This window comes from Callorhinchus milii, unplaced genomic scaffold, assembly GCF_018977255.1.
Source record: "Callorhinchus milii isolate IMCB2004 unplaced genomic scaffold, IMCB_Cmil_1.0 Scaffold1, whole genome shotgun sequence".
In the NCBI taxonomy this organism is placed as follows: domain Eukaryota; kingdom Metazoa; phylum Chordata; class Chondrichthyes; order Chimaeriformes; family Callorhinchidae; genus Callorhinchus; species Callorhinchus milii.
This window is the reverse complement of record NW_024704742.1, coordinates 368,454-390,964: the sequence shown is the minus strand read 5'-3', so window position 1 is coordinate 390,964 and position 22,511 is coordinate 368,454. Positions and strand designations below refer to the sequence as shown.

Here is a 22,511-nt window from a genome sequence, read left to right as displayed (position 1 = left end):
AGACCTTGACGCTTCCAGCTGACCTTTATTTCTGTAATATATTTTAAAGATTCTGTTTTGCCATTTTAGGTTTTACCAAATAACTTTGCCACCCTTTGATCTTCCTCTGTCAGGCCTTTAAGGTGTCAGCCTGACGCAGTTGGTAATACCTTCTCCTCTTGAGTTAGAAAGTTGCTTCAAGGTCCACGTCGGGAACCCAACAACCTTCTGAACCAGAATGCAAGGATGCTGTTATTTAAACCAGGTTGTAAAGCTTTGTGCTTGGAGTAGGCAACAGTGAAAAGGATGAACACTTAAGAGGAGTAAACCTTTACATAGCACAAAAAGACTGATGCCTCTACTCAACATGGCTTAAAGTGGTATTGTTTATAAAATTCTCTCCGTTAGTAACGTGGATTAGGATTATTGTCAATTAATATTCTTAATCTGACCATAGCCTCCCTACCATTCTGCCCGTTCTCCCCATTCTCCTGTTCTTTTCTATAGTAAGATATGGAGGAGGTAAATGAAGCAAGCGGATTTACTGACTGAATAAGGAAGCTCTTAATGTTTACCTCTAGAGCCTCTGTCATGATGCAGCCCATCACAGCACACACACGGAGGGTTCTTTCCATTTCCAATTTATTCAAAGAGGATTTCATTTGATCAATAGGAATAAGCCATGCACTAATAGCCGGAGTGGCGGTGCTTAGAAGGTTCAGTTGCCTGAAAAACAGATTTTATTAAAAAAAAGTCATAAATGCAATTTACATTGAGAAAATACCTTTTATGTTTGGAGCATGTCCCAGAGTACACTCACAGGGCTGGATGGGCACCCAAACTGAGGGTGGGAGCTGAGGAGGGTGTGAAGAGGAAAGATGACTGAAAGAGTAGGTAAAGGGGTATGTTTTGAGATGTACTTTGAAAGAGGGGAGAGAGGGAGTGAGTTTAAGGTACTCCAGGAGAGTTAATGGCACTCTGGGAGATCTGACAAACAAGCATATGTATACCACCCACACATGGGTTTGTCTTGTGACTGGAATGGAATGAGTATTCTCTCCCCAGAGGGACACATCCAGTTTACCTAATTCAAGAGAGTATTCGGTGCAGGCTGGCAAGAGTGAAGGCTTGGGGACCCAATGTACGTAAATGTAAAGCTACTTCAGTGCATTGAATTGCTTATTTAACAACTATTTAATCAAAAGGAAAGAATCAATAACCAGTGTAAGCATTGTAGTAGTGCTTGAGCTTGATCAGCTTAAGCCACAAAGCTTGTCAGTCAGAAAGCACTGACTGGCAAGCTTCCTGCTGCTTGTCCAGTTAGTACCGTACCTGTTAGGACTTTGGCTTGCAGGGTGGGAAGAGTTCCTACCCCTAATGACTGACCGCCTGTCCCAATTCCTGCTGATGAGCCAGGCTCTCTGGGCTGTCATCAGCAGTGCTCTGGAATATTGAAGACCTGCCTAGGTCAGGAACCGGACTATCAAAACCACCGCAGAGGATTGACTGGCGCGTCACACTGGAGCCAGTTCAGCTCCAAGAGGTTCCAGCTTAACCTTCCACCCAGGAAGGATAATCGAACAAAGGAAAAAATGTTGTTCGTAACAGTAATACTTCAAAAGAAATTATGCAACATGCTTTAATTCAAATTATTCTATTTTATGATATGATATGCTTAAAGCTACTTCAGTATTATTGCTTTGCTTATTTAACAACTATTTAATCTAAAGGAAAGAATCAATAATCACTGCTAGAAGCACCTATTAAATGTTCAGTCAGACTTGAAACTGAAATTAACTGCTGAATTCCCTTACGGCAAAATCAAAATGAGTTCAGCAACAGTAACATTGGGATGGCAGTATCAGGGAAATAAATACCGTATTAATTAACCAAAGAGCTAATTCCATGCAAATATTGATAAGGAAAATATACAAGTATCTAGTAATATACAATTGGTTTATGATTTTGTGATAAAATTACTCTCATATGAGTTATACAAACACAACATCAAAATTCAAATTACTTAAAAATACAAAATAATCCTCAGTTTTGAGTATAATATTATGCTCCTCACTTTTAATCTCATTTTACATCACATACATTTACAATTTTATTTTAATTTGTTGATATGTAATATTGAACTTATTTTTAAGTTCCATTGGACTTTTCTAAATATATTGAATAAATGACTATTGAATGAACTATTGAATGACAAAATGGCAATATATTGCTGGCAAACAGATTTCTAAATTCATTTTTAAAAATGCCTTAACCTTTTCCAAGGGTATTTCAGTACCATGGCATCTGGATTTATATTCAAACAGCATAGTGGTCATAGTGCACAAATGCCTTTTAAAACAGCTGATTATAAATATTGGACCTTTGGAAGAATCCCTGAAGGGCTGTAAATAAGTAATAAAGTCATGACCTCCAGTTATGAAAAAAATACTGTACGTAAACTTTAATAACATTACCTGGAATAAATCTCAGTAGGGGAATGCAAATTAGTCGGAGCTGCAAAGCTGAACCAGATTTCACTGATAGTAAGCTTCATACTGCTGGAATCTGGGGGAGGTGGCATGAGGGGAAGATCCTTCTTAAGATCATCTGATTCAACACCTTCGTCCTATCCAAGAAATTAGTAAGAAAGCACAATAAAGTAATACCGATAAACAGCGTTTAAATACTTCAATTCATTTCTCCACAAATCATATTTTTAAAAATAATTGGATGCGGAAGTGAAAATGCTTCAGACAAATAAGTTTGATATTAATAATAATCCTTACACTTAATATAGTTGATTATATCATTAAGACATGGCAAAACTCTTCACAGGATTTTATGGTGACCTGTAGACCTGTGTATTTGTGGCCAATCTGCACGTAGAAATGTCCCACAGCCAGAAAGTGATTGACCAGTTTTATGTGTGAATTGCTGGCCGGGATACCGGGAGAAACTCTGTGCTCTTTTCGAATAGCGTCATGGGATCTTTAATGTTCACCCCACCAGGCAGACATCTCATCCAAAGGACGGAAGCTTGGACAATGATGCAGAGCTCCTACACTGCACTGGGTTGTCAGCTTTGACACCGTGCTTCACAGGGTTCATGGTAAAGTGTATTTACTATTTTGCAGGCGAACATAACATTAGCTTTGGAACTCTCTCCCCCAATCCCTCCGCCTTGCCCCCTCCTTCCCCTCTTAGATCATGACTGAAAACCTTCCTCTTCGACCGTGCTTATGGTCACCTCCTCCCTCCCCCGGTGCAGCATCAGACTCCGCCACTGTTAAGCGCTCTGAGGCCTTACCCTGTGCGGAGAGCGCTATATACGTGCAAGTTGTTGTTGCTGTTGTATTGGCAAAGACCATTTGACCAATTGACAGGTACGTTAATACTGTACACTCCAATGACTTTAAACATTCGCAATGCATCTAGAGATATTAACTTCTCACCTGATCATCTGACTCTGAATTGGCATTGACATCTGATGATGGACTTCTTCCATCATGGGGGAGATAAGCTTCTGAAGCATCAGTGCTATAACCACTGCCAGTTGGAGAACCAGTGGAATCTCCAGACTTTAGCAACCCATTTTTCTCTGTAGGATTGTATTTTCCAAGGATCCCAAACACATTGTACAGAACAGCCCCCGACTGTCTTCCCCCTAACAATTCAGACAAAATGAGACAAGAGACAAAACTGTTTGTATTCAAGTATATTTTAAATTCTTCATTAAAGTCAGTTTGCATGTGAACTTTTATTTTTCTTTCCAGCTGCCACCTCTGAAGATGCTAACTCATCCTGAAGTACAATTCCAAAGTATCTCATTCATATGGCCATTATTTATGAGACAAGGCTGAGTTTACGCAGGTTGTTTGACCGTAGGAAGCATCGCAGCTCACGCTCCAATCGCTATTTAGTGGCCCCGAATTGAAAGTGCACGTGAACATAGGATCAGACTCTGCTGTGATGCCCTTCACGGTCGAGCAGCCTGCTGACGCTCACAGTCTGGTCTCACAGATGAAGAATGAATACCTGGTGCAAAGCAGCAGAGAGAGCCATGGAACCACAAGCCCAGCATGAATTATCATGCCCGCGAGAGAAGGGGATGAGGGCAGAAAACTGGCAAATCACATTTCACTTTTCAAAATATCATTTTTAAAAGAAAACTCAACATTGCAACATTAATGCGCTTGAAGCTGTATGATGGTAACACAAAAATAATTATATTATATATTGTAAGCATTTTGCCATATTAAAATAGGGCTCAGATTACCTTGGCAGGTGGACTTTTTACATTCAATTTCAGCATCATTTCTACAATTTTTAAAGGCAGTAGTTAACAAGTCTATCAATATCAGCAACATCAAATATGCATCACCACGAATTGTGTTGGCACAATTATAAATAAAATATAAACTGACTCTGGATTCTCAGTTGTCGCTGAGAATATATTTGTAAAAAATTCAACATTCACGTTTTTCCAATCTTTGTAATTCACTCCCACTAACGGTAATAGTTGCAGCAACATAAGAGTTATGAGCAGAAAGGGAAAATCACTTCATATGAACAGCTTGGTTATAAACTGAGTTGATAAAAAAAATCTTACCTTTAATCGTTAAATTTTCAATACCACATTCAAACATTATCCACCCCCACTTCTCGAAACTGTGACAGGATCGGTTTGCGTTTGCATCTCGATTTGGTTGAGTCTCGTCCACAAACGTAAAATCGTCCAACTCCTCCAACGTGAAAAGCACTTTTGATTTCTCAAAAGGAATGGCAGTAATTGCACACGACCCCATGTCTTTCGAAATAAAAATATTTTTAAAAAACAATTATGATCTGAAACATTTTTAGGAATTTATGAAAACAAGTGGGGCATAAAGCTTTAGTCTTTTACACTATTACCAATTCACTATAATGTGACATTCCTCTCCTCGCCGGTCTCCCCATTACCCACAAACTACAACTGATTCAGAACTCTGCCGCCTGTGTTCTCACACACACTGAACTCCGTACCCCCATCACACCGGTCCTCGCCAGGCTCCAATGGCTCCCTATCACAGAACGGATCAGTTCCAAATCTCTTCACGCCCTGGCATCTCCCTACCTTTCTGACTTGCTTTCTCCTCAAGCTACTATCTGCTGCCTCTGCTTGGCTAGCTCCAGCCTCCTGCTTGTTCCTCGTTCCCTCTGCTCCAACATTAGCGGTCGCACTTTCAGCCACTACGGCCCGAAGCCTTGGAACTCTCTCTCCCAATCCCTCCGCCTTGCCCCCTCCTTCCCCTCTTTTAGATCATGACGGAAGACTTTCCTCTTCAACCGTGTTCATGGTCACCTCCTCCCTCTCCCCAGCTCGCCGTTAGGCTCCGACACGGTTAAGTGCTCCGATATGCTGTCCTGCGTGATGGGTGCTAGATAAACGCAAGTTGTTGCTATAAATAAAATAAACTTTACATTTCCCCTCTATATCCAAAGAGAGCATTTTGAACAGGAAGTAGTCCCTCTTTTGTATTCCCTCTTACCTTCGCTTTTGTTGCCATTAATTTAATACAGGAGGGAAGGAACAAATCCACTGAGCAAAATCTGCCACTGATTCAGGGCAGCTATTTTTCATTTTCAACCTATTTGCCCACATTTCCTCCACAAGTGTCATTCCAGGTGCTCATCTACATCCCTTCTCATTCAACTGATTCAACCGTTCAATTCAAATTTAACTTTTTATTCGGGGGGGGGGGGGGGGGGGGGAGATGGCAGAGTATCCCACATTCTTAATGTTTGTGTATCTATTTTTAATGGGCTTAGAGCTAACTTGAACATTGTGCCATTGCTCTGGAATTCTCCTAACTGTAGGAACTATTAAAGAGTTCAGTCAACACCACGAATGAGTCGCCTTACCTGATGTTGTAAGACCACGTAGCTGGCCATGTATGCGATGGATATTGAGTTTGGCTGCTATTTCTTTTCCTCTCTCTGCTCCTGCGTTTGACCGAAGGGAACCAGATGACTGCGGTTGCATTTTATTAGCATTCACGTACTTGTCAAATGTTACAGATCCTCTGCCAACATCTGGGTTGTTGAGTCCATCCTCCACTATACCCCTATAAGAAGCAATTACACAATAGAAGACTTGGAAATACTAGACAATGCTTCATTTTCATTTCTGTATATTTTTCACAATTAACAATATCTTGAAAGTTAAAATTTTCTACTGTAAAACAATCATGTAGTATAAAAGCATGGCATGCTATGTACATGTGTGTGTGTGTATATGTATATATATATTTTTACTCTCTCCTTTGAACTAGCGTTCAAGCAACTTGATAAAACTCCCCCGTTAACAATGTCAAACAATAATCCTTGCATTCGATAGAGCATTCCTTCCATTGTGGGAGAAACATTTCAAAGCACTTGACAGGATTACCTGTAAAGTACATTTGTAGACAGAGTCATAGTGCTAACAAAAGAGCTCCTCAAGTGAGAAAGGTTTATTACACTTCCTTTTAATAAGATTTGGCATGGCATTGACAGCGTTTCTAACCTCGGAAACATTATTCTTCATAAAACAGTAGACATTATGCATATGCGCCAAACATCCAGCCCTAAATATCTCTGTGCTTATAGTATAATGTCAGCCTGAGATGGTAGCCCTCTCGACAGGAAAGTCAGAATGACTCAATGAGACTTTAATCTGACTTCGGCTGCCATGACAATGCAGTGTGAGGAGGCGCTGCAGTGACTGAGAGAGATACTGCCCTTCACATGAAGCATTAAAACCAAGATCCCGTCTGCCTGTTGAACATTAAAGGTCTCCTGGTACTGTGTGAAAAGAGAAGGAAGTTTCTCCCAGCGTCCTGTCCAACAATCCCCCAGGAAAAACTGATTAGTCACTTCATGGCTGAGCGTTCGTGGGACGTTGTTGCGCACAAACTGACCGCAGAGCGTTCACCTACAAAATACACCGTCGATACAATTTACAGTAAATCCTGTGAAGTGCTTAGAAATGCTCTTCTGATTTGAAAGATGCTAATATCAAAGGCAAGGATTATTATAAGGGGAACACTGAAACTTCTAATCTTGAAATGTATTTTTGGGCGAAGAGAGGAGATAGTACAAAAAACATTATGACAGTAACCCAAGGATTAATTATCTGCATTCAGAGATAGGCTCTCTCTCTCTATCAGTGTTGATGAATGTCAACACTTTCCAAAAAAAAACATTTTTTAATGTTGTACCTATTCATCAGGATTTGAGTCGAAATTCTGTCAAAGCACAGCGTAACCAGGGACACATGAGTAACATTCTTTGTTGTGTTGGATACTGAAGATTCTTCAATGGATGCTTGCAAAAGACATAAATTCACCTGCAAGTGGCAACCAAAAAGTGAGCTGTGCCATTTGATAAAACCTTTCTTTATATTTTCAGGTATAAAGTGTGTAAACAAAGTAAAGATTAATACAATTAATTTCTCTACTTTAATCGCAAAAATAAACAAGTTCCTTAAACACCATTCTTTGCCGCTTCAGAAGCATACTTAATTGTACACTACACAAAAATGCATTATTTCTACCACCTATTTTCCCAAAGTTAAATATTAATCAAAATTGTTATTTCCAAATATTTAGATAACAAATTATAATTGTTACAAATAAATTCTTAGCAGTTTAAAACATTTAAAATATGTGATTTAAATTAAAATAACCAAGAACTAATACCTTTGGTATAGAAACATTAGCCTGAAGACCCTTTATTTTCACATTATCTTGTTTTGCTGGTGGATTTTTTTGTGTTTGCCCTGGTCTTGTTATTCCAGATGGGGCATTTTCTATTTTGCAGGTACGTGCTTCATGCTTTACAGACCCCTACAGGAGAAAAAGACTTTTATAAAAATGGCCCCCAAAAATGTTTCTTTCAAATGAAAAGAATGGTATAGTTCAACAACCAACCAACATGAAAATAGAAGCAATCACCAAGTGAGCAGGGAAGCTCTAACTCCAAACAGTCTTCACAGCTGCACCAGAATGAAATTCCTCGTTATTCAATGTGGGAGTTTTGTTTACTATGTGCCCTTATAATAATAATAATAATAATAATAATACAGCGCCTTTCCCAAAGCGTCTCACAATATTTACTATAAACTGTAGTGACTGTGCATTTTGCAGGCTTGGAGACACAGGCACGGTAATGTGTCAGACACCTAGTTGAACCAATGAGCACCACATCACAAATGTCTCGAAGCACTTTCAGTGCAGAGATTTTCTCAGGTCCAATCAATGTGCAGTGTGTGTGTGTGTGTGTGTGCGTGTGTGTAGCAGGAGTGGGGGGGAGAGGGGGGATTCTGCAGCTGAAAGAGGATGCTGCCTTCAGTGCCGCCAAAGTCTTTTCAGCCCTAAAAGTAATGAAGCTCAGCGCCCTGGGCCCTCCTGCCCTACATATTGCTGACAAAGTACTTACCGACTCAGGACCAGAGGATTTGCTGTTCAGGAGAGCTTCCTTCAGCGCTTTAGCATGCAGGTCACCCACAATCGCAGCGGGATGCCAATTACTAGCAAAGTGGATCATTGCCTCAATGTATCTGAAAACAATCGGAACAATTAGTCTTTCAGGCTGAAAACAACACATACCTGGAGACCGAGGGCAGCTTCATCCCGTTTAACGTTTATGCTGTTGTTGTTGTACATGATCTGACAAGTTCAATGTATTCTGATTCTGCAAATTTAATTCAATGTATTCGGTTTTAAAGTGTAAGTAACACTGCACGACTCATTCCTCACCTGGTACACAAATCAGCAAAGCAAACCTTTGGCAAGTACATTTGTCAAAGTGGTCTGAACATACGTGCACCCCCAGGATCGCTTCTCCATCCATACCTGTCTAAGGCTTCTGCTACAAGTGGGGTAAGAACAACATCCACTGCTCCCTTCACTTCCACGATGGCGGTGGTCCTAGTTTGAGAGACTGGTTGATCTAGACTCCACTGTTCAGTAATGGTCTCATCGTCTGTATGTTCCATAGACTTTTTTTCCAATGGAGTATAAGGAGCACTAGAGATTTATATTAAAAAAAAGCTAGATGTTGAAGTTCAATTGCCACATTTATGCTATTTATGCAAACTCTTCTGTAGAAAATCGGGCAATGAGAAGCAATGATAAAATACCTTGAAGTCGACCCCATCAGTTGAACACCTCTGTCTAACAACGCATTTGCTGCAAGGCCTTGTTTTACCACCTATATGTAAATTGATGTACAACAGTTAGTATTTTTGAGTCTCCAGTAAAGGTAAAAAGCCCATAGGTTATTGTCAAACATCTAATATATACAGTATCTGGCTGTACATTTCTACACAGTTCTAGTTTTTTTNGGTATAACTACTTCAACCTCAATGAAAGGCAATTGTAAGATAAAAATACATGACAAATGGTAGTTAGATGAAAGTACAGCAAGCTTTGCAACAACCACGATCTCCTACTTGTTCCCTTTGCTCATTTCGTAAAGTCCTTGAACAACAACAACATGCATTCATTTAGCACCTTTCACATGGCTGTGTAGTTAATGCTCAATATCTCCGCTCAGTGCACGACTATGTGCACCCATAGTACAAACTAAAAGAACTGAATAGGAATGTATACTTCCAAAATTACAGTATTTTTAAAAAAAGGTGTGGTTCGCAGAGGGCAGAAGCATCAGGTGAGCTACATTCCAGAAGACATTCACCCCAGGTTTCCATACTCTGATGTTAAAGAAGTCGTTTATGCCACAAATAAGGGAAGCATTGGTTGTGGAATATCCAAATTGTTATTATTTTACGCCTCACTTAAAATAAAACACAGTTCATCATTTGAATGTCAATTCATTGTTGGTATTTCTATATGGATAATAAAAAGGATTGAAGTATTCACACGACAATCTGATTGCTGAGACGTTCAGGATAATTTTGAAAAGTTAACAGTGAGAACAGTGCTAATCCTGTGAAAGTATTCAGTGAAATCCTGGTCCTCACAACAACAGTCTTTTAAAGTATGAATTATTGTTATCCTCTTGCCTCATTTTAATGTACTTCTCAGAACAGTGCAATTTAACATACGATTTCAAAAAGAATTACATTATAAAAGTTAATGGGTTAAGTCAAACAGTAATGATCCTGAACCACCAACAATGGGGTTATTTATATTAAATATCTCAGTGCCAGGCCTTGTATGGGAGAAAAATGGAAAAAAACAAAACTGATCAAAAATACTGTATTGGAAAAATTTACCACAGGCAATATCCCTTCATTCTGCACCTACAAACAGCATCTGTTGCCCTCCCACCCAGAGCACGAGTGTCTTGAAATAGAAAGTGTGCCAGTGGTTGAGAATGCCAATATACGTCCCTTATGACCATCACTAACCTTAAAGGTTGGGATTGAAAGTTGATCAAATGAATTTGAGATTTCTTCACTGGTTGGCGTGTCAAGGTCCAAAGGCCGATGCAGCGAGGATTTTGAAGTTCTCTTGTTTGTCGGCTGCTTTACCGACCAGTTGGACACTTGCAGTTGTGTGAGGTAGTTCAGATAACACGACATCACAAACTGATGGCAAGATGCGGGTTTCTGGTCCAGAACTTTCTCTCCCTCTGAATAAATCTGATCAATTGTCTCGTCGTCCCCTCCAAGAGCAGATACAAAAGAGGCCTGAGAGGCATGTGCTTTAATAGGAAAGACCTTTGGTTCCCGATTCTCACCATTAACGGAGGAGTTTAATGGCCCGTCTACACTGTGGTAAATTGTACTCCTGCTGTAGTCAACTGCTTGTGTTCGCCTCCTCTTCTTCCTTCCAGGGTAGGTTCCTGGACCTTCGTCACTGCTAACTGGATCAAAATCCTCAACTGCAGAAAAGTAGGCCTCGCTGTCAGCTACAGATATGCTGGAATCAGCTGAACGATACTGATGGAAAGTGTTTGAATCAGCTGATGGAGTGAAGGGGAACGACCCAAAGCTCCTCCTCTGACGAGGCGAATCCAAAACGTTCTCATCGCTGCGGGATACTTCGCTGCTGAACTGTACACCCATCGGTGCTGGTTGCCGCTCGCTGTAATAGGCCGCAGATAAACTTTTAGTGCTCCCAAGACGTGTCGAAGAAACAGAGGCCTGGCGTTTCAAAGGAGAGCGAACTAACGATCGATCTTGATTATTGGGTGAAACCGGGCTGCTCCCTGCAACATCTGCCGAAGCACTAAAAAAAAAATGCGAGAATTAAGTCTCTCGCTCCCACTCATTTTGCAACAATTCCCTGGCCAAGTCACAGAACAGCGCCTGGCAGCACAGCTTCGTGACCACTCCCTTTCGTAAGAGAGCTCCCAAAATCTTTAAATTGTTTTCTTTAAGCCTTACGGGGTGAGGGGTGAAAAGAACCTCATCCTAATGGCAAAGGAGTACAAGATATTAAAGTACAAGATATTAAAGGCATGAATCTCTATTCCATTACTCTGATAAAGTGTACTGGTGAATTTCTTTTAATTTTGTATATTGCAACCCAAAGTGAATGTCACACAATATATCACAAGTACAGAATTATCTAGCCCAAAAGCTTGTAATCTTAATGCTTTAACCCAAGCAATCCAATAATAATAATCCTTGCATTTGATTTAGTGCCTTAACAAGTCACTGAGATATCTCAAAGCGCTTCACAGGATGTACCGGAAAGTGGATTGACTGTGTATTTGGACAGCCAGTTGCGCATTGCAATGTCCCACAAACATCCATGGTGAGTTTATTTGGGGGATTGTTGGCCACGATACTGGAAGAAACTTTTTTCTCTTTTCCAATAGTGCCATGAGATCTTAAACATCCACCGGAACAGGCAGATGGGAGCTCGATTTAACGACTCATCTGAAGGACGTGTGTGTATATATGTAAAATATACTTGTAAAACAAGTAAAATGTAACTTACTTCCTATTAGTTTCTTCTGGCTTTGTGCTGGGAGCAGGAAACTCCACCTGTACAATGTTGTCCTCAACAGTAGAGGAAGGGCTGCCTTTCTCACTTGCAAGCAGAGGAATGGCAGCACTAGAATTGCTGTTTTCTTCAGAAGAGGATGAACTGTGAGATCGTAAAGGCACCTGCAAACTGAGAAGCTGGTTCTTTCTCTCAGCATCAATTCCCAGTGACCTCGAATCCCACTCTTTTCTTTTGGTCCCACCTGCTTTACCTATACATAAACATTAGTTTGATCAATACAAATGATCTATTCCGTTGCCTTCCTATGGACTGAGATTTTAGATGACTGCTTCCCATTATAGCTCAGATATTATAGATCCCATCCACTGCATTATAACAGGCATCTAATGTATTAAGAAATCCACATGCAGATGTATATTTTTGGCCTTGGTAGATATTATCTTGTGTGAAATTTTAACAGAGTGTGCCAGTGATTATATAACCATGGTGGTGGGTGGGTGGGTGGGTGGGAAAGGAGAGGAAAGAAAGATGATAAACAAGCACAAGCTATCAAACAGTGTCCAACATAGACTTCTAGCACACATTATTGGATATTGATCAGGAATCTTGGGAGATTTTCCCCCCCTAACCCTCAGTTGCTTCACTCCTAATGCTGCTTCAGCCAAGATCAATTAATTTCAGCACGGATTGTGAATCAATGGAAGTTTGCACCTTATAGGTTTGTACGGCTCAGCTCTGAATGACTAAAACTGGTTGAGTGATTGAAAAAGCCTAAGACAATTCAAACTAAAACTAATGCAAAGGACGGGAGGTAGGGAGCAAAATTTCTACACAAAGTTACCATCCACGATCTTGGAAATGTCCTTGGTAATGATCCATTCATTGGGGTGCAGCAATGACTGTCCGTAGAACATATCGGAATCCGTGCTTGCAGTTGAGGCGGCAGAGCTGGTAGAGGGGGTCATTTCATCCAATTTGAAAAACTCCAATCCAGAGGCAGTGCCTGCAAAGAACTTACAACCACCGAGGCAGCCACATTTGTTCTTGGCACGTTTATGTTTAACATCATCTGGCCAAAGGAACCACAGTCTGTTTGAAAGAAAGCAAGATCTCAGTTGAAGACACAGAAAATGCAATAGATAAATCTCTCATTGGAATATTCAATTTCAAAGAAACACTCCTTGAGCTTATGCTCTCACAATACAACCACACAGCTACTATGTCATAATAATAAGCCTCGCATCTGATATTGTGCCTTATCACATTGTTGAGACGTCATAAAGCGCTTCACCGAATATATTGTAAAGTGGATAACTGTATTTTGTGGGCGAAACGCGGCAGTCAATTGCGCACAATGTACAATTAAATTAGATTGGAGGGGAGTGTCTTGGAGCACGAAACAATGGTGTTTGATGTCATTCAGGGGAGTTGAACAAAAGCACGTTCGAAGAGTCAAGTCTTCAGGTGTGATTTGAAGATCGGTAAAGAGACGGCTTGACCGCGGGACTGATGCAGGGAGTTCCATAGGTTCAGGGCGCAGTGCCTAACGGCCCAGCTGCTGATGGTGAAGATTTTAAAGGTCCCTTGTGATTTCACATCTCTCCTGTCATCTAACTGAAGCATAACATGTTGCTCACAATCCTCAAAATTCTTCACTAATGAGGAGACTTGCTTTATAACATTCAGTAACAGATCTGAACTCAATGTCAATTAGATTTTTGTTAAAAATTAGATTTCTATATGATTCTTCTCATATGTGAATACCTTCCTACATTTTCCAGATTTAACCATTGACTAGTAACATATACAATGCAATATACATTTCATATCGAGATGATATCTGAAAGCACTTAAACGTAAGTATAGTAATGTTTAGTCCAGTTTCTGGTACGAACAAGGATCACAGAGTGGACTGATAGAAGCAATTGATCTTTTAAAATAGAATAATATTTTGTTAGAATACTAAATACTGCTTCAGACATTGAATCTTAAAACGGATTTTACTGCTATTGAGAGAGGGCAGAGCAGGATTAGTTGACACACTGTTTTGGTAATTTAGGTTATGAGGAAATTGGGAAAAGAGTCTGTGGAGTGAGACAGTTTCATGATTATTTTTACATAAAAACAATGTGCACTTATATAGCGCCCTCCACGCAGGGCAGTGTCTCAGAGCTTAACAGTGGCGGAGCCTGACTCCGAGCCGGGGGAGAGGGGGGAGGTGGCTGTAAGCACATCGAAAAGGAAGGTTTTCAGGCAAGATTTGAAAGAGGGGAGAGGGGGCAAGGCCGGAGGGACTGAGGGAGAGCGTTCCAGAGTTTCGGAACATAGTGGCTGAAGATGCGACCTCCGATTGTGGGACGGAGGGTGCGAGGGAGCGCAGGAGCCGGGGCCAGTCGAGTGGAGGCGCCGGGTGGTGGATTGGGGAATGAGGCGGTCGGAGAGGGAGGGAGGGGCCAGGGAATGAAGGGATTTGAACACGAGAGTGAGAGGATCTTGAAATCAATGTGTTCAGTGATGGGGAGACAGTGGAGCCTGGGCCAGAGCTGGTGAGATGTGGGGACGGAGTTTAGCCCGGGTCAGTTTGAGGGTGGCAGAGTTCTGAATGAGCTGGTTTTTTGAATAGTGGAGCTGGGGAGACCGGCGAGGAGTGTGTTTGAGTAATCCAGGCGTGAAGTTACAAAGAATGCACGAGGGTTTCGGCTGCATATGGATGTTACGCAAGAATTCTGCTACACAAGAAAGTTACCAGTAAATGCCACTGAAGAAAACAGTTTAAGCTGGTGTTAAGCAAGTAGACCTCGTTAGTAGCTTTTGCCTATCCGAGGAAGTAATTTATTTTTATGTACTAAGTTTGCAATTCTCACAGTAACACCGATGCACCTGGTGATGGCAATGTGGAGCTTTTAGGAGGCCTACTATCAGCAGTGTCAACATCAGGCATCTTGTGTTATATGTATAACCTTGTCTTACTGAGCACTCTTAAACAATATGTCCTCATTGGCATTGTTCAGAGTACATTGGCCATTCTAGTTCCTGTGAAAACTCCGGGTGTCGCTGCACATGTAAACAGACTGGAAACAAACAAATGCGGGATTCCTAATTCAAAAAAGGCAACAAACCTGGGAACTAAAGAGTAATTGCCCTAAAACACCAAAAGAACAATACAAATAACTATGAAGAGGATGCCAAATAAGGCAAGATGTGTGACAAAATACCCCAATAAATAACAAACAATTTCAGAAAAATAATAATAATAATCCTTGCATTTGATATAGCGCTTTTCACGTCGGGAGGACGTCCCAAAGCGCTTCACAGAACACATTGTAAAGTGAATTGACTGTATATTTGTGGGAGAACGCGGCAGCCAATTGCGCACAGCAATGTCCCACAAACAGTCGTAGATTGAAAACGACCAATTTTTTTGTTGTTTTGGAGGGATTATTATCAGGCTCTGTGTGGAATAAGGAAACTTGCCCAAGGTTTCCCGCTGCCTGGAAATGAACTCAGGTCTCTCGCTTGCAAAGCGAGTGCTCTAATCACTGAGCTACAGGACTCCACAAGTTAGATCTTGTTTAAGAAACTTAAAACTTTTGGGGGAAGTGACATATTATAATAATAGTAATGATAATCCTTACATCTGGTTTAGTGCGAGGACGTCCCAAAGCGCATCACAGGACTGTACAGTGCAGTGACTGCGTGTTTTGTGCGTGAACCAATTGCGCGGTACATAGCAACGTCCCACAAACAGCTGAACTGAATGACCTTTTTTTTTAATATTTTGGTGGATTACTCCAAGGACTCCCTTCTCTTTTTGAACAGTGCCACGGAATCTTTAACATTGACCTGAACAGGCAGAAGAGGCCTCACTCTTCTGCTAACTATCACTCACTTCCTTACCAGTGGAAATAGCATCCCAATTTATCCTGTCAAAACCCCTCCTAATTTGGTACACCACTATCAGATTCCCTCTCAACTTTCTTTTTTCCAATAAAAACAGACCCAATGTCTTCAATCTCTCGTAACTAAAGCCCATCATCCCTGGTATCATTCTCGTAAATCTCCTCATCCCCACCAAGGTCTTAACATCCTTCCTGAAGTGAGGTGCCCAAAACTAGACATAGTTTTTAGATTTAATGTGATGGTTTTAGCTGATCATTTTGAGATTCGAAAATGGAGGAATAAGACAGAAATCTAATCCACAATTGACATAGTATTAGAATAACACAAAATCTAGCTTTATATTACAGCAGTACTCAATAGCTTCAGATATCAACCAACAGGCTAACATCTTCTACTGGTGTAATAATGTCTTCTCAGTCTCAAAATATTTTATTTGCTTATTTCCATGTTCATTGTTCTGTTCTGGATCTCTGTTCTGTTGCCAACAGGGGCACCACCAAAGATAGTGACAAGGAGTTACCTCCTGACTTGGTATCGAGGATTTTTTTTTGCACTAATATTATTCTATGCAATTACAGCTTAAACAATATTGGCTGACCAATAGCTTATACCCCACCTTATATATGCACACAAACAAAAGGTACCTCTTTGTTCGTTTGTCATGAGTTTCTAAGAAGAGTCTTTGAACTTCATGCTTTGCAGGGTGGTCTGCAGCTAAAGCCACATCTGCGGTAATTAATCCAAAATTTATTGAACCGGCTTCGAGCCAAAATGATCGCCGAAGTACATTGGATTGAATTCCAAGCCTGCAATTTTCGAGTTGTTCAATATATTGTCTCAGCTGAACATCCTGCACAACAGCACTCACTCCTTCTCCAACCGCCTGGTTATGAAGATTACATGTAGCAATACGAACGGCTCCTGTCTAGAAAGCAACAAATGAAAATATATCAAAACTCGTAACAAGGAACTGCACAAAAAAACAGACCTTTCACAGCAGAAGAGTATCACAAGTTACAAACATATTATAGAAAATAGGTTTGGCTTTTATTTGCAGGTCACTGTGGGTTATATTACCATATAAACCAGCAAAACATATGTTTCTTTCATGTACCACCACATACTGTAATAGATAATAGCAATGCTCGGGTTCCACGAAGCAGTAGGTCGAAGCACATTAAATCTTTTTGTAATCTGGCTTTATAGACGTTTAACTCACTGTGCATCACTAACACCATAATTTTCTGCATCTGTTTTCTGGCAATAAAAACGACAATTTAATTAATAGCAATTACCTTAACATTGGCTGCACAACCATGCTCAACAATGAAGAGATCCGTTCCATCAACTGCTAGCCGAGTCATAGTATATTTCACATCATCTGACCGTTGGCATGGTCCACTGACACTTTTAAGCTAAAAATAACAAAAGGAAAACAGAAATAAAGGCATTGGTGAAACACCACAAATCTGTGTTTGGACAGAAATTAAAAATCCCTATTATTCTGTTAAATGTAAAATTAATTATATCTGGTTAGATCGGTGAAGATTCCACATGGTTTTAACTACAGGATGACCAACAAGTCATAACTACCCTCTCATCTAAAAACAAACAAAAGATCATAATTTCTTTAAGTTATTAGACATTGTAAAGATATCACAATTTTTTTGGTCACCCTGTGCAATGGTGAATGCCTTCCAAACTTTTAAAACTTGGTTTGAAAAAGAAATATGCATCATAGATGATCTTTGTGGATTTATGAGGTTCAAAAGAAGTTCATAAGCTCCTCAAATTTTGAATTAGGTGAGGAGGCAGGAAAGGTACTTTGTGGTGAAGAACAGTAGTTTGGAGTTCTCTGTGCCCTCAAAACTGATGCTGGAACCAACACAAGGAATTGACGAGAGAGATAGAGATAAATTGGTTCAGCAGGAGAGACAATGTAAAGATAACTTTCCCTTTTATAATAATAATCCTTGCTTTTGATATAACTATATATATAGTGCCTTATCACATCTTCAAGATGTGTCAAAGCACCACAGAATATACTTAAAGTGAATTGACTGTATATTGGGAGTCCTGTAGCTCAGTGGTTAGAGCACTCGCTTTGCAAGTGAGAGACCTGAGTTCAATTCCAGGCAGGTCAGAGCGAAACCTCGGGCAAGTTTCCTTACTCCACACAGAGCCTAATAATAATCCTCCAAAACCAAAAACAATAATAAATTGGTCATTTTCAATCTACGACTGTTTGTGGGACATTGCTGTGCGCAATTGGCTGCCGCGTTCGCCCACAAATATACAGTCAATTCACTTTACAGTGTGGTCTGTGAAGCGCTTTGGGACGTCCTCCCGACGTGAAGAGCGCTATATCAAATGCAAGGATTATTATTTATTATTATTTTGTGGGCAAAACGCATCAGCCAATTGTGCACTTTAATGTTCCACACAGTCGTATTGAGTGACCAAATCATTAGTTTCATAGCACGTTATCACATCAAGATGTTTAAAAGTGTCAAGCGAAGTGACTCTTTTTGGAGCAAATGTAGAATTTGCATCAGAAAAGTTCTAATAACATCAATTTAAACTAAAGAATTCTTGGTTTAGGTCACCCAGAAAAACAAACTTCTCTCAAATTCGAAGGATCTTTTACCCATTTTTTTTCCCACCTTTGTCATTGCTTTTACTATGATGAAAATTAGTTTTTAAAAACCTTTCAACAAACTATTTATTTCAAACAATTTTGGGGGCTGGGGAGGGGGGGAAAACTTTGCACTAAATTGAAGAGAAACTTTGAAAAGGAGAAGGAAGCTGGAGAAAGCTTTCCCATAATAGAAATATCAGTGCCACAAAAATTCTTTGGCTGATTATATTTAAAGATAAACTGCTCAATTCCACAGTCGAAACAGTGCTATTGCAGCTGGACGCACTGCTCAATGTTTAATACAGGCAAAGCTCAATGTGCCTAGAGAGTTCTTAATAATTGTCAATTAACCTTAGTGATTCATAGATCTATTAATAGTGGAACCGTCTATAAGCGTTTAGGTAGAGTCCCTGCAGAATTGCGTCAATTACAAACTCTCCTGAAATATCACTTTATTGTACAAATGTGCCAATGCTGAAGTGAGTGACTTGATTTGAGGTAAGTCACCAGTGAGATTTCCTCCGCGTGAACCAACCCAGGTTGCTGCTAAAGAGATCCAACACTAAAATCTAATGAAACAAGGGTGGGGTTTGAGTCAGTTGAAAGTTAATCCAGTTATTTACCCAGTTATTTTTGATCCAGTACAACTCACTGTAAGGATGGTAAGACATTAGTTTCTGAGAATCACATTTTGAAAACATTCTTTATAAAATTACTTGAATATATTTTTGAATGAATGCTGTAACAATGCAGACATGTTTAGATTATATTAAGCACATTTGGGTTTACCCAAGGATGAATTAATGGAACAAAACTGAAAAAAATTGGTGTTTGCCACATGCTAACTTTCAGATATCAGCAATAATAATAATAATAATAATAATCCTTGCATTTGATATAGCGCTTTTCACGTCAGGAGGACGTCCCAAAGCGCTTCACAGAACACACTGTAAAGTGAATTGACTGTATATTTGTGGGCGAACGCGGCAGCCAATTGCGCACAGCAATGTCCCACAAACAGTCGTAGATTGAAAATGACCAATTTATTATTGTTTTTTTTTTATTTGGAGGATTATTATTAGGCGTGTGGAGTAAGGAAACTTGCCCAAGGTTTCGCCCTGCCTGGAAATGAACTCAGGTCTCTCACTTGCAAAGCGAGTGCTCTAACCACTGAGCTACAGGACTCCACAGCTACAGGACTCCACAAAGAGGAGTAGCAATACTGCTACAAAGAGGCTCAAAGCCCATGAGGAATAACAACATATTTACATTGATATATAGCACCTTTCGTGTCAGGCCAACGTCCAAAATTAGGCAATTTTCACACACTTCCTTACAGCTTTTTTATATAGCAGCATTGAAAATGTCAAGGTGCAATCTCCAGCCCACTCAAACTCATGGGATTTAAATGGCAGAAAGGGAGATGTCAGGATGGGTTAGGGAGAGGGGGAGAAAGGAAAGCAATAAGAATATCTGATTCTACCCTCCCCCACCACCACCCCACCTGCCAACAAAATCCACACATTTCATTGAAGGCACAAGTATACCAGCATTACATCATCACATTTCACATACTGACGAATAATTATTAAAGATTAGATTAGTAACCTCTCCTCACAGGACAACTTTATCCATATTCAGGTGATGAACAGAAAAAACAAGAACTGAAGAAACAAAATAATAGCGCCTTATCGCGTTGGAATAGAGGTAATTACCACCAAGTGCAGTGACCACTATTTTGAAGGCAAACACAGAACTATTTGGTCCTATAACAGCTATGCCATGAATGATCGATTTATCTGAGGGATTACTGGAAAACAACAATTTGCACTTATATAGTACCCTCCACGCAGGGCAGCATCTCAGACAGCTTAACAGTGGCTGAGTCTGACTCTGAGCTGGATGGAGGGAGGTGGCAAGGCAGAGGGATTGAGGGAGAGTGTTCCACAGTTTCAGGGTGAAATGGCTGAAAGCACGACCTCTGATGGTGGGGCGGAGGGGGCGAGGGACAAGCAGGAGCCGGTGCCAGTCGAGCCGAGGCACCGGGTGGTGGATTGGGGAGCGAGGAGGCTGGGAAAGGAGGGAGGTACCAGGGAGTGAAGGGGTTTGAACACGAGAGTGAGAGGATCTTGAAGTCGATGTGTTGGTGAGGAGGAGCCAGTGGAGCCTGGGCCAGAGCTGGTGAGATGTGGGGACGGAGTTTGGTCGGGGTCAGTATGTGAGCGGCAGAGTCTGAATGAGCTGATTGTGTGAATGGTGGAGCTGGGGAGACCGGCGAGGAGTGCATTGGAGTAATCCAGGTGTGAGGTGACAAATGCATCCACGAGCGATTCAGCTGTATTTGAGGTAAGGTACGGTAAGAAATGGGCAATGTGGCGGAGGTGGAAGAAGGCAGTTCTGATCAGGGACCGGATGTGGGGGAGGAAGAACAGGGGGGGTTGAACCGGATGCCTAGACTGCGCAGTGGTTCGATGAGTCTGGCACTGTGAGAAGCGAGAAACTCCTTCTCTTTTCAAACAGTGATCATGACCATTAAGATCATGGATTCTTAATGGTTCATCTGAAGAGGTGGGCATGACCTCGGTTAAACTTTTTAACCAAAAGATAGCAACTACACTTCAATACACTTAATTTACTATTGTTGTTTCAATTGCCAGCTAGGTAATTTCCACGCTGTGCGCAATTGGCTGCCACGTTTCGCCCATTCACTTTACAGCATATTCTATGAAGCGCTTTGAGAGGCCTTAACAACCTGCTAACGTGCTACATCATATCCAAGGATTATTATTATTAAAATTAGTTTTCTTACCTTGGATTCACAGAAACGCTGATCAACCCCATGCTGACACAATACCACAGACTTGGGCCTCTCCAACTCAAATTCTTGGCACATTACATGAAACACGAATGTCTGGCCCCACTCCAGCAAGGTTCCCAACTGTAGGTGATCAAAACATCATCAGTTTTGTTGGTGTACACGTCGGGTGGGTACAACAGGAACATTAGACGAGAACAGAAAAAAAAGACGGCCTTTCCTGTCACTCTATATTTCATTGGTAAAGTACAAAATGTTAATATATCAGTGTAATATTTGCTTCCTACTGACAGCGCTACTTGTGCTCTGCCAAATTTACATGTTCAAAGGGATCATTTGAGTAAACACAAATTTACAGAAAGTCATTCACACTTTCAGATGTACTCTGAGACAGTACTGCACTAGGAATTTACCTGTTAACAATACAAGAATTTGGTTTGCCTCAGGTCTGCTCGTCATTGCTACAGCCTGCATTTCACTATCTTTGACTAACAATGAAATAAAGGCTCAACTCAGGTACAAAGTTTGCACACGTTCATCTACTTTGCTAACAATAGGTTCAAGTGAGCAGGTTCTGAGTGAGCCACAGCGTGGTTAACAATTGTTAACAACAATGCTGGAAAGTATTAGGCGCAAGTTGGCAAGAGCCAAGGCTTGGAATCCCCAAGAGTGTGTGTTGGAGTAACTGCTGGAGTCTAACCGGCTCAAACCACATAGCTTGCCATTGATGTTGCTGACTGGCAAGCTTTCCCGCTGCTTGTCCAACTAGGACCACCCTAGCTGTGAGGCCTTTGGCTTGCAGGAACAGGAACTGGGTGGGATTATTCCGTCCCAGTGACTGGTCTGAGAAAACGCCTGGCAAGTAATGACGCATCTGAGCTAAGCAGAGGATGAGAGAAGGGAGAGAGGGAAAGGGCAGGAGTGAGTGAGAAGCAATTTCAGGAAAAGGATGTGGAGTGGGCCAGAATGAGAACAAGATGAGGAGGGCAAGAAACACTAAGTGCCAAAAAGAAGTGAAGGATGTGTGTAAGAGGGAAAATGGTCAAAGTCAGCATGAGTCAGCAATTGCGAAAGGAGCAGAGATGTGCCGTTAATCTGTGACCTTGCTTTCCTGTTCCTCTTCAGGACCTCTTTTTCACGGCAGGAGGCAACAACCAAAATGAAAGTGCAATTGCACCTAGCATGCATCTTGTGAAATTTTAAAAATCATTATTTATGAATTGACAGCACTGGCGAG

General features: G+C 40.9%; 1 protein-coding gene across 1 annotated transcript in view; it reads right to left on the bottom strand.

Annotated features, from left to right (window-relative positions):
• Nucleotides 1–22,511, bottom strand: part of kiaa1109 (KIAA1109 ortholog) — a 131,825-nt gene that overhangs the window by 51,608 nt on the left and 57,706 nt on the right. Inside the window, exons 25-40 of the mRNA XM_042336373.1 lie at nt 21,269–21,397; nt 17,117–17,236; nt 16,466–16,746; nt 12,763–13,010; nt 11,913–12,171; nt 10,373–11,195; nt 9,140–9,210; nt 8,853–9,026; nt 8,437–8,557; nt 7,698–7,844; nt 7,218–7,345; nt 5,881–6,083; nt 4,589–4,786; nt 3,432–3,643; nt 2,454–2,605; nt 555–705 (exon numbers count right to left, since the gene is read on the bottom strand). Of these exons, the coding sequence (XP_042192307.1) occupies nt 555–705; nt 2,454–2,605; nt 3,432–3,643; nt 4,589–4,786; nt 5,881–6,083; nt 7,218–7,345; nt 7,698–7,844; nt 8,437–8,557; nt 8,853–9,026; nt 9,140–9,210; nt 10,373–11,195; nt 11,913–12,171; nt 12,763–13,010; nt 16,466–16,746; nt 17,117–17,236; nt 21,269–21,397 (3,417 nt within the window). The remainder of the gene's footprint in view (nt 1–554; nt 706–2,453; nt 2,606–3,431; nt 3,644–4,588; nt 4,787–5,880; nt 6,084–7,217; nt 7,346–7,697; nt 7,845–8,436; nt 8,558–8,852; nt 9,027–9,139; nt 9,211–10,372; nt 11,196–11,912; nt 12,172–12,762; nt 13,011–16,465; nt 16,747–17,116; nt 17,237–21,268; nt 21,398–22,511) is intronic.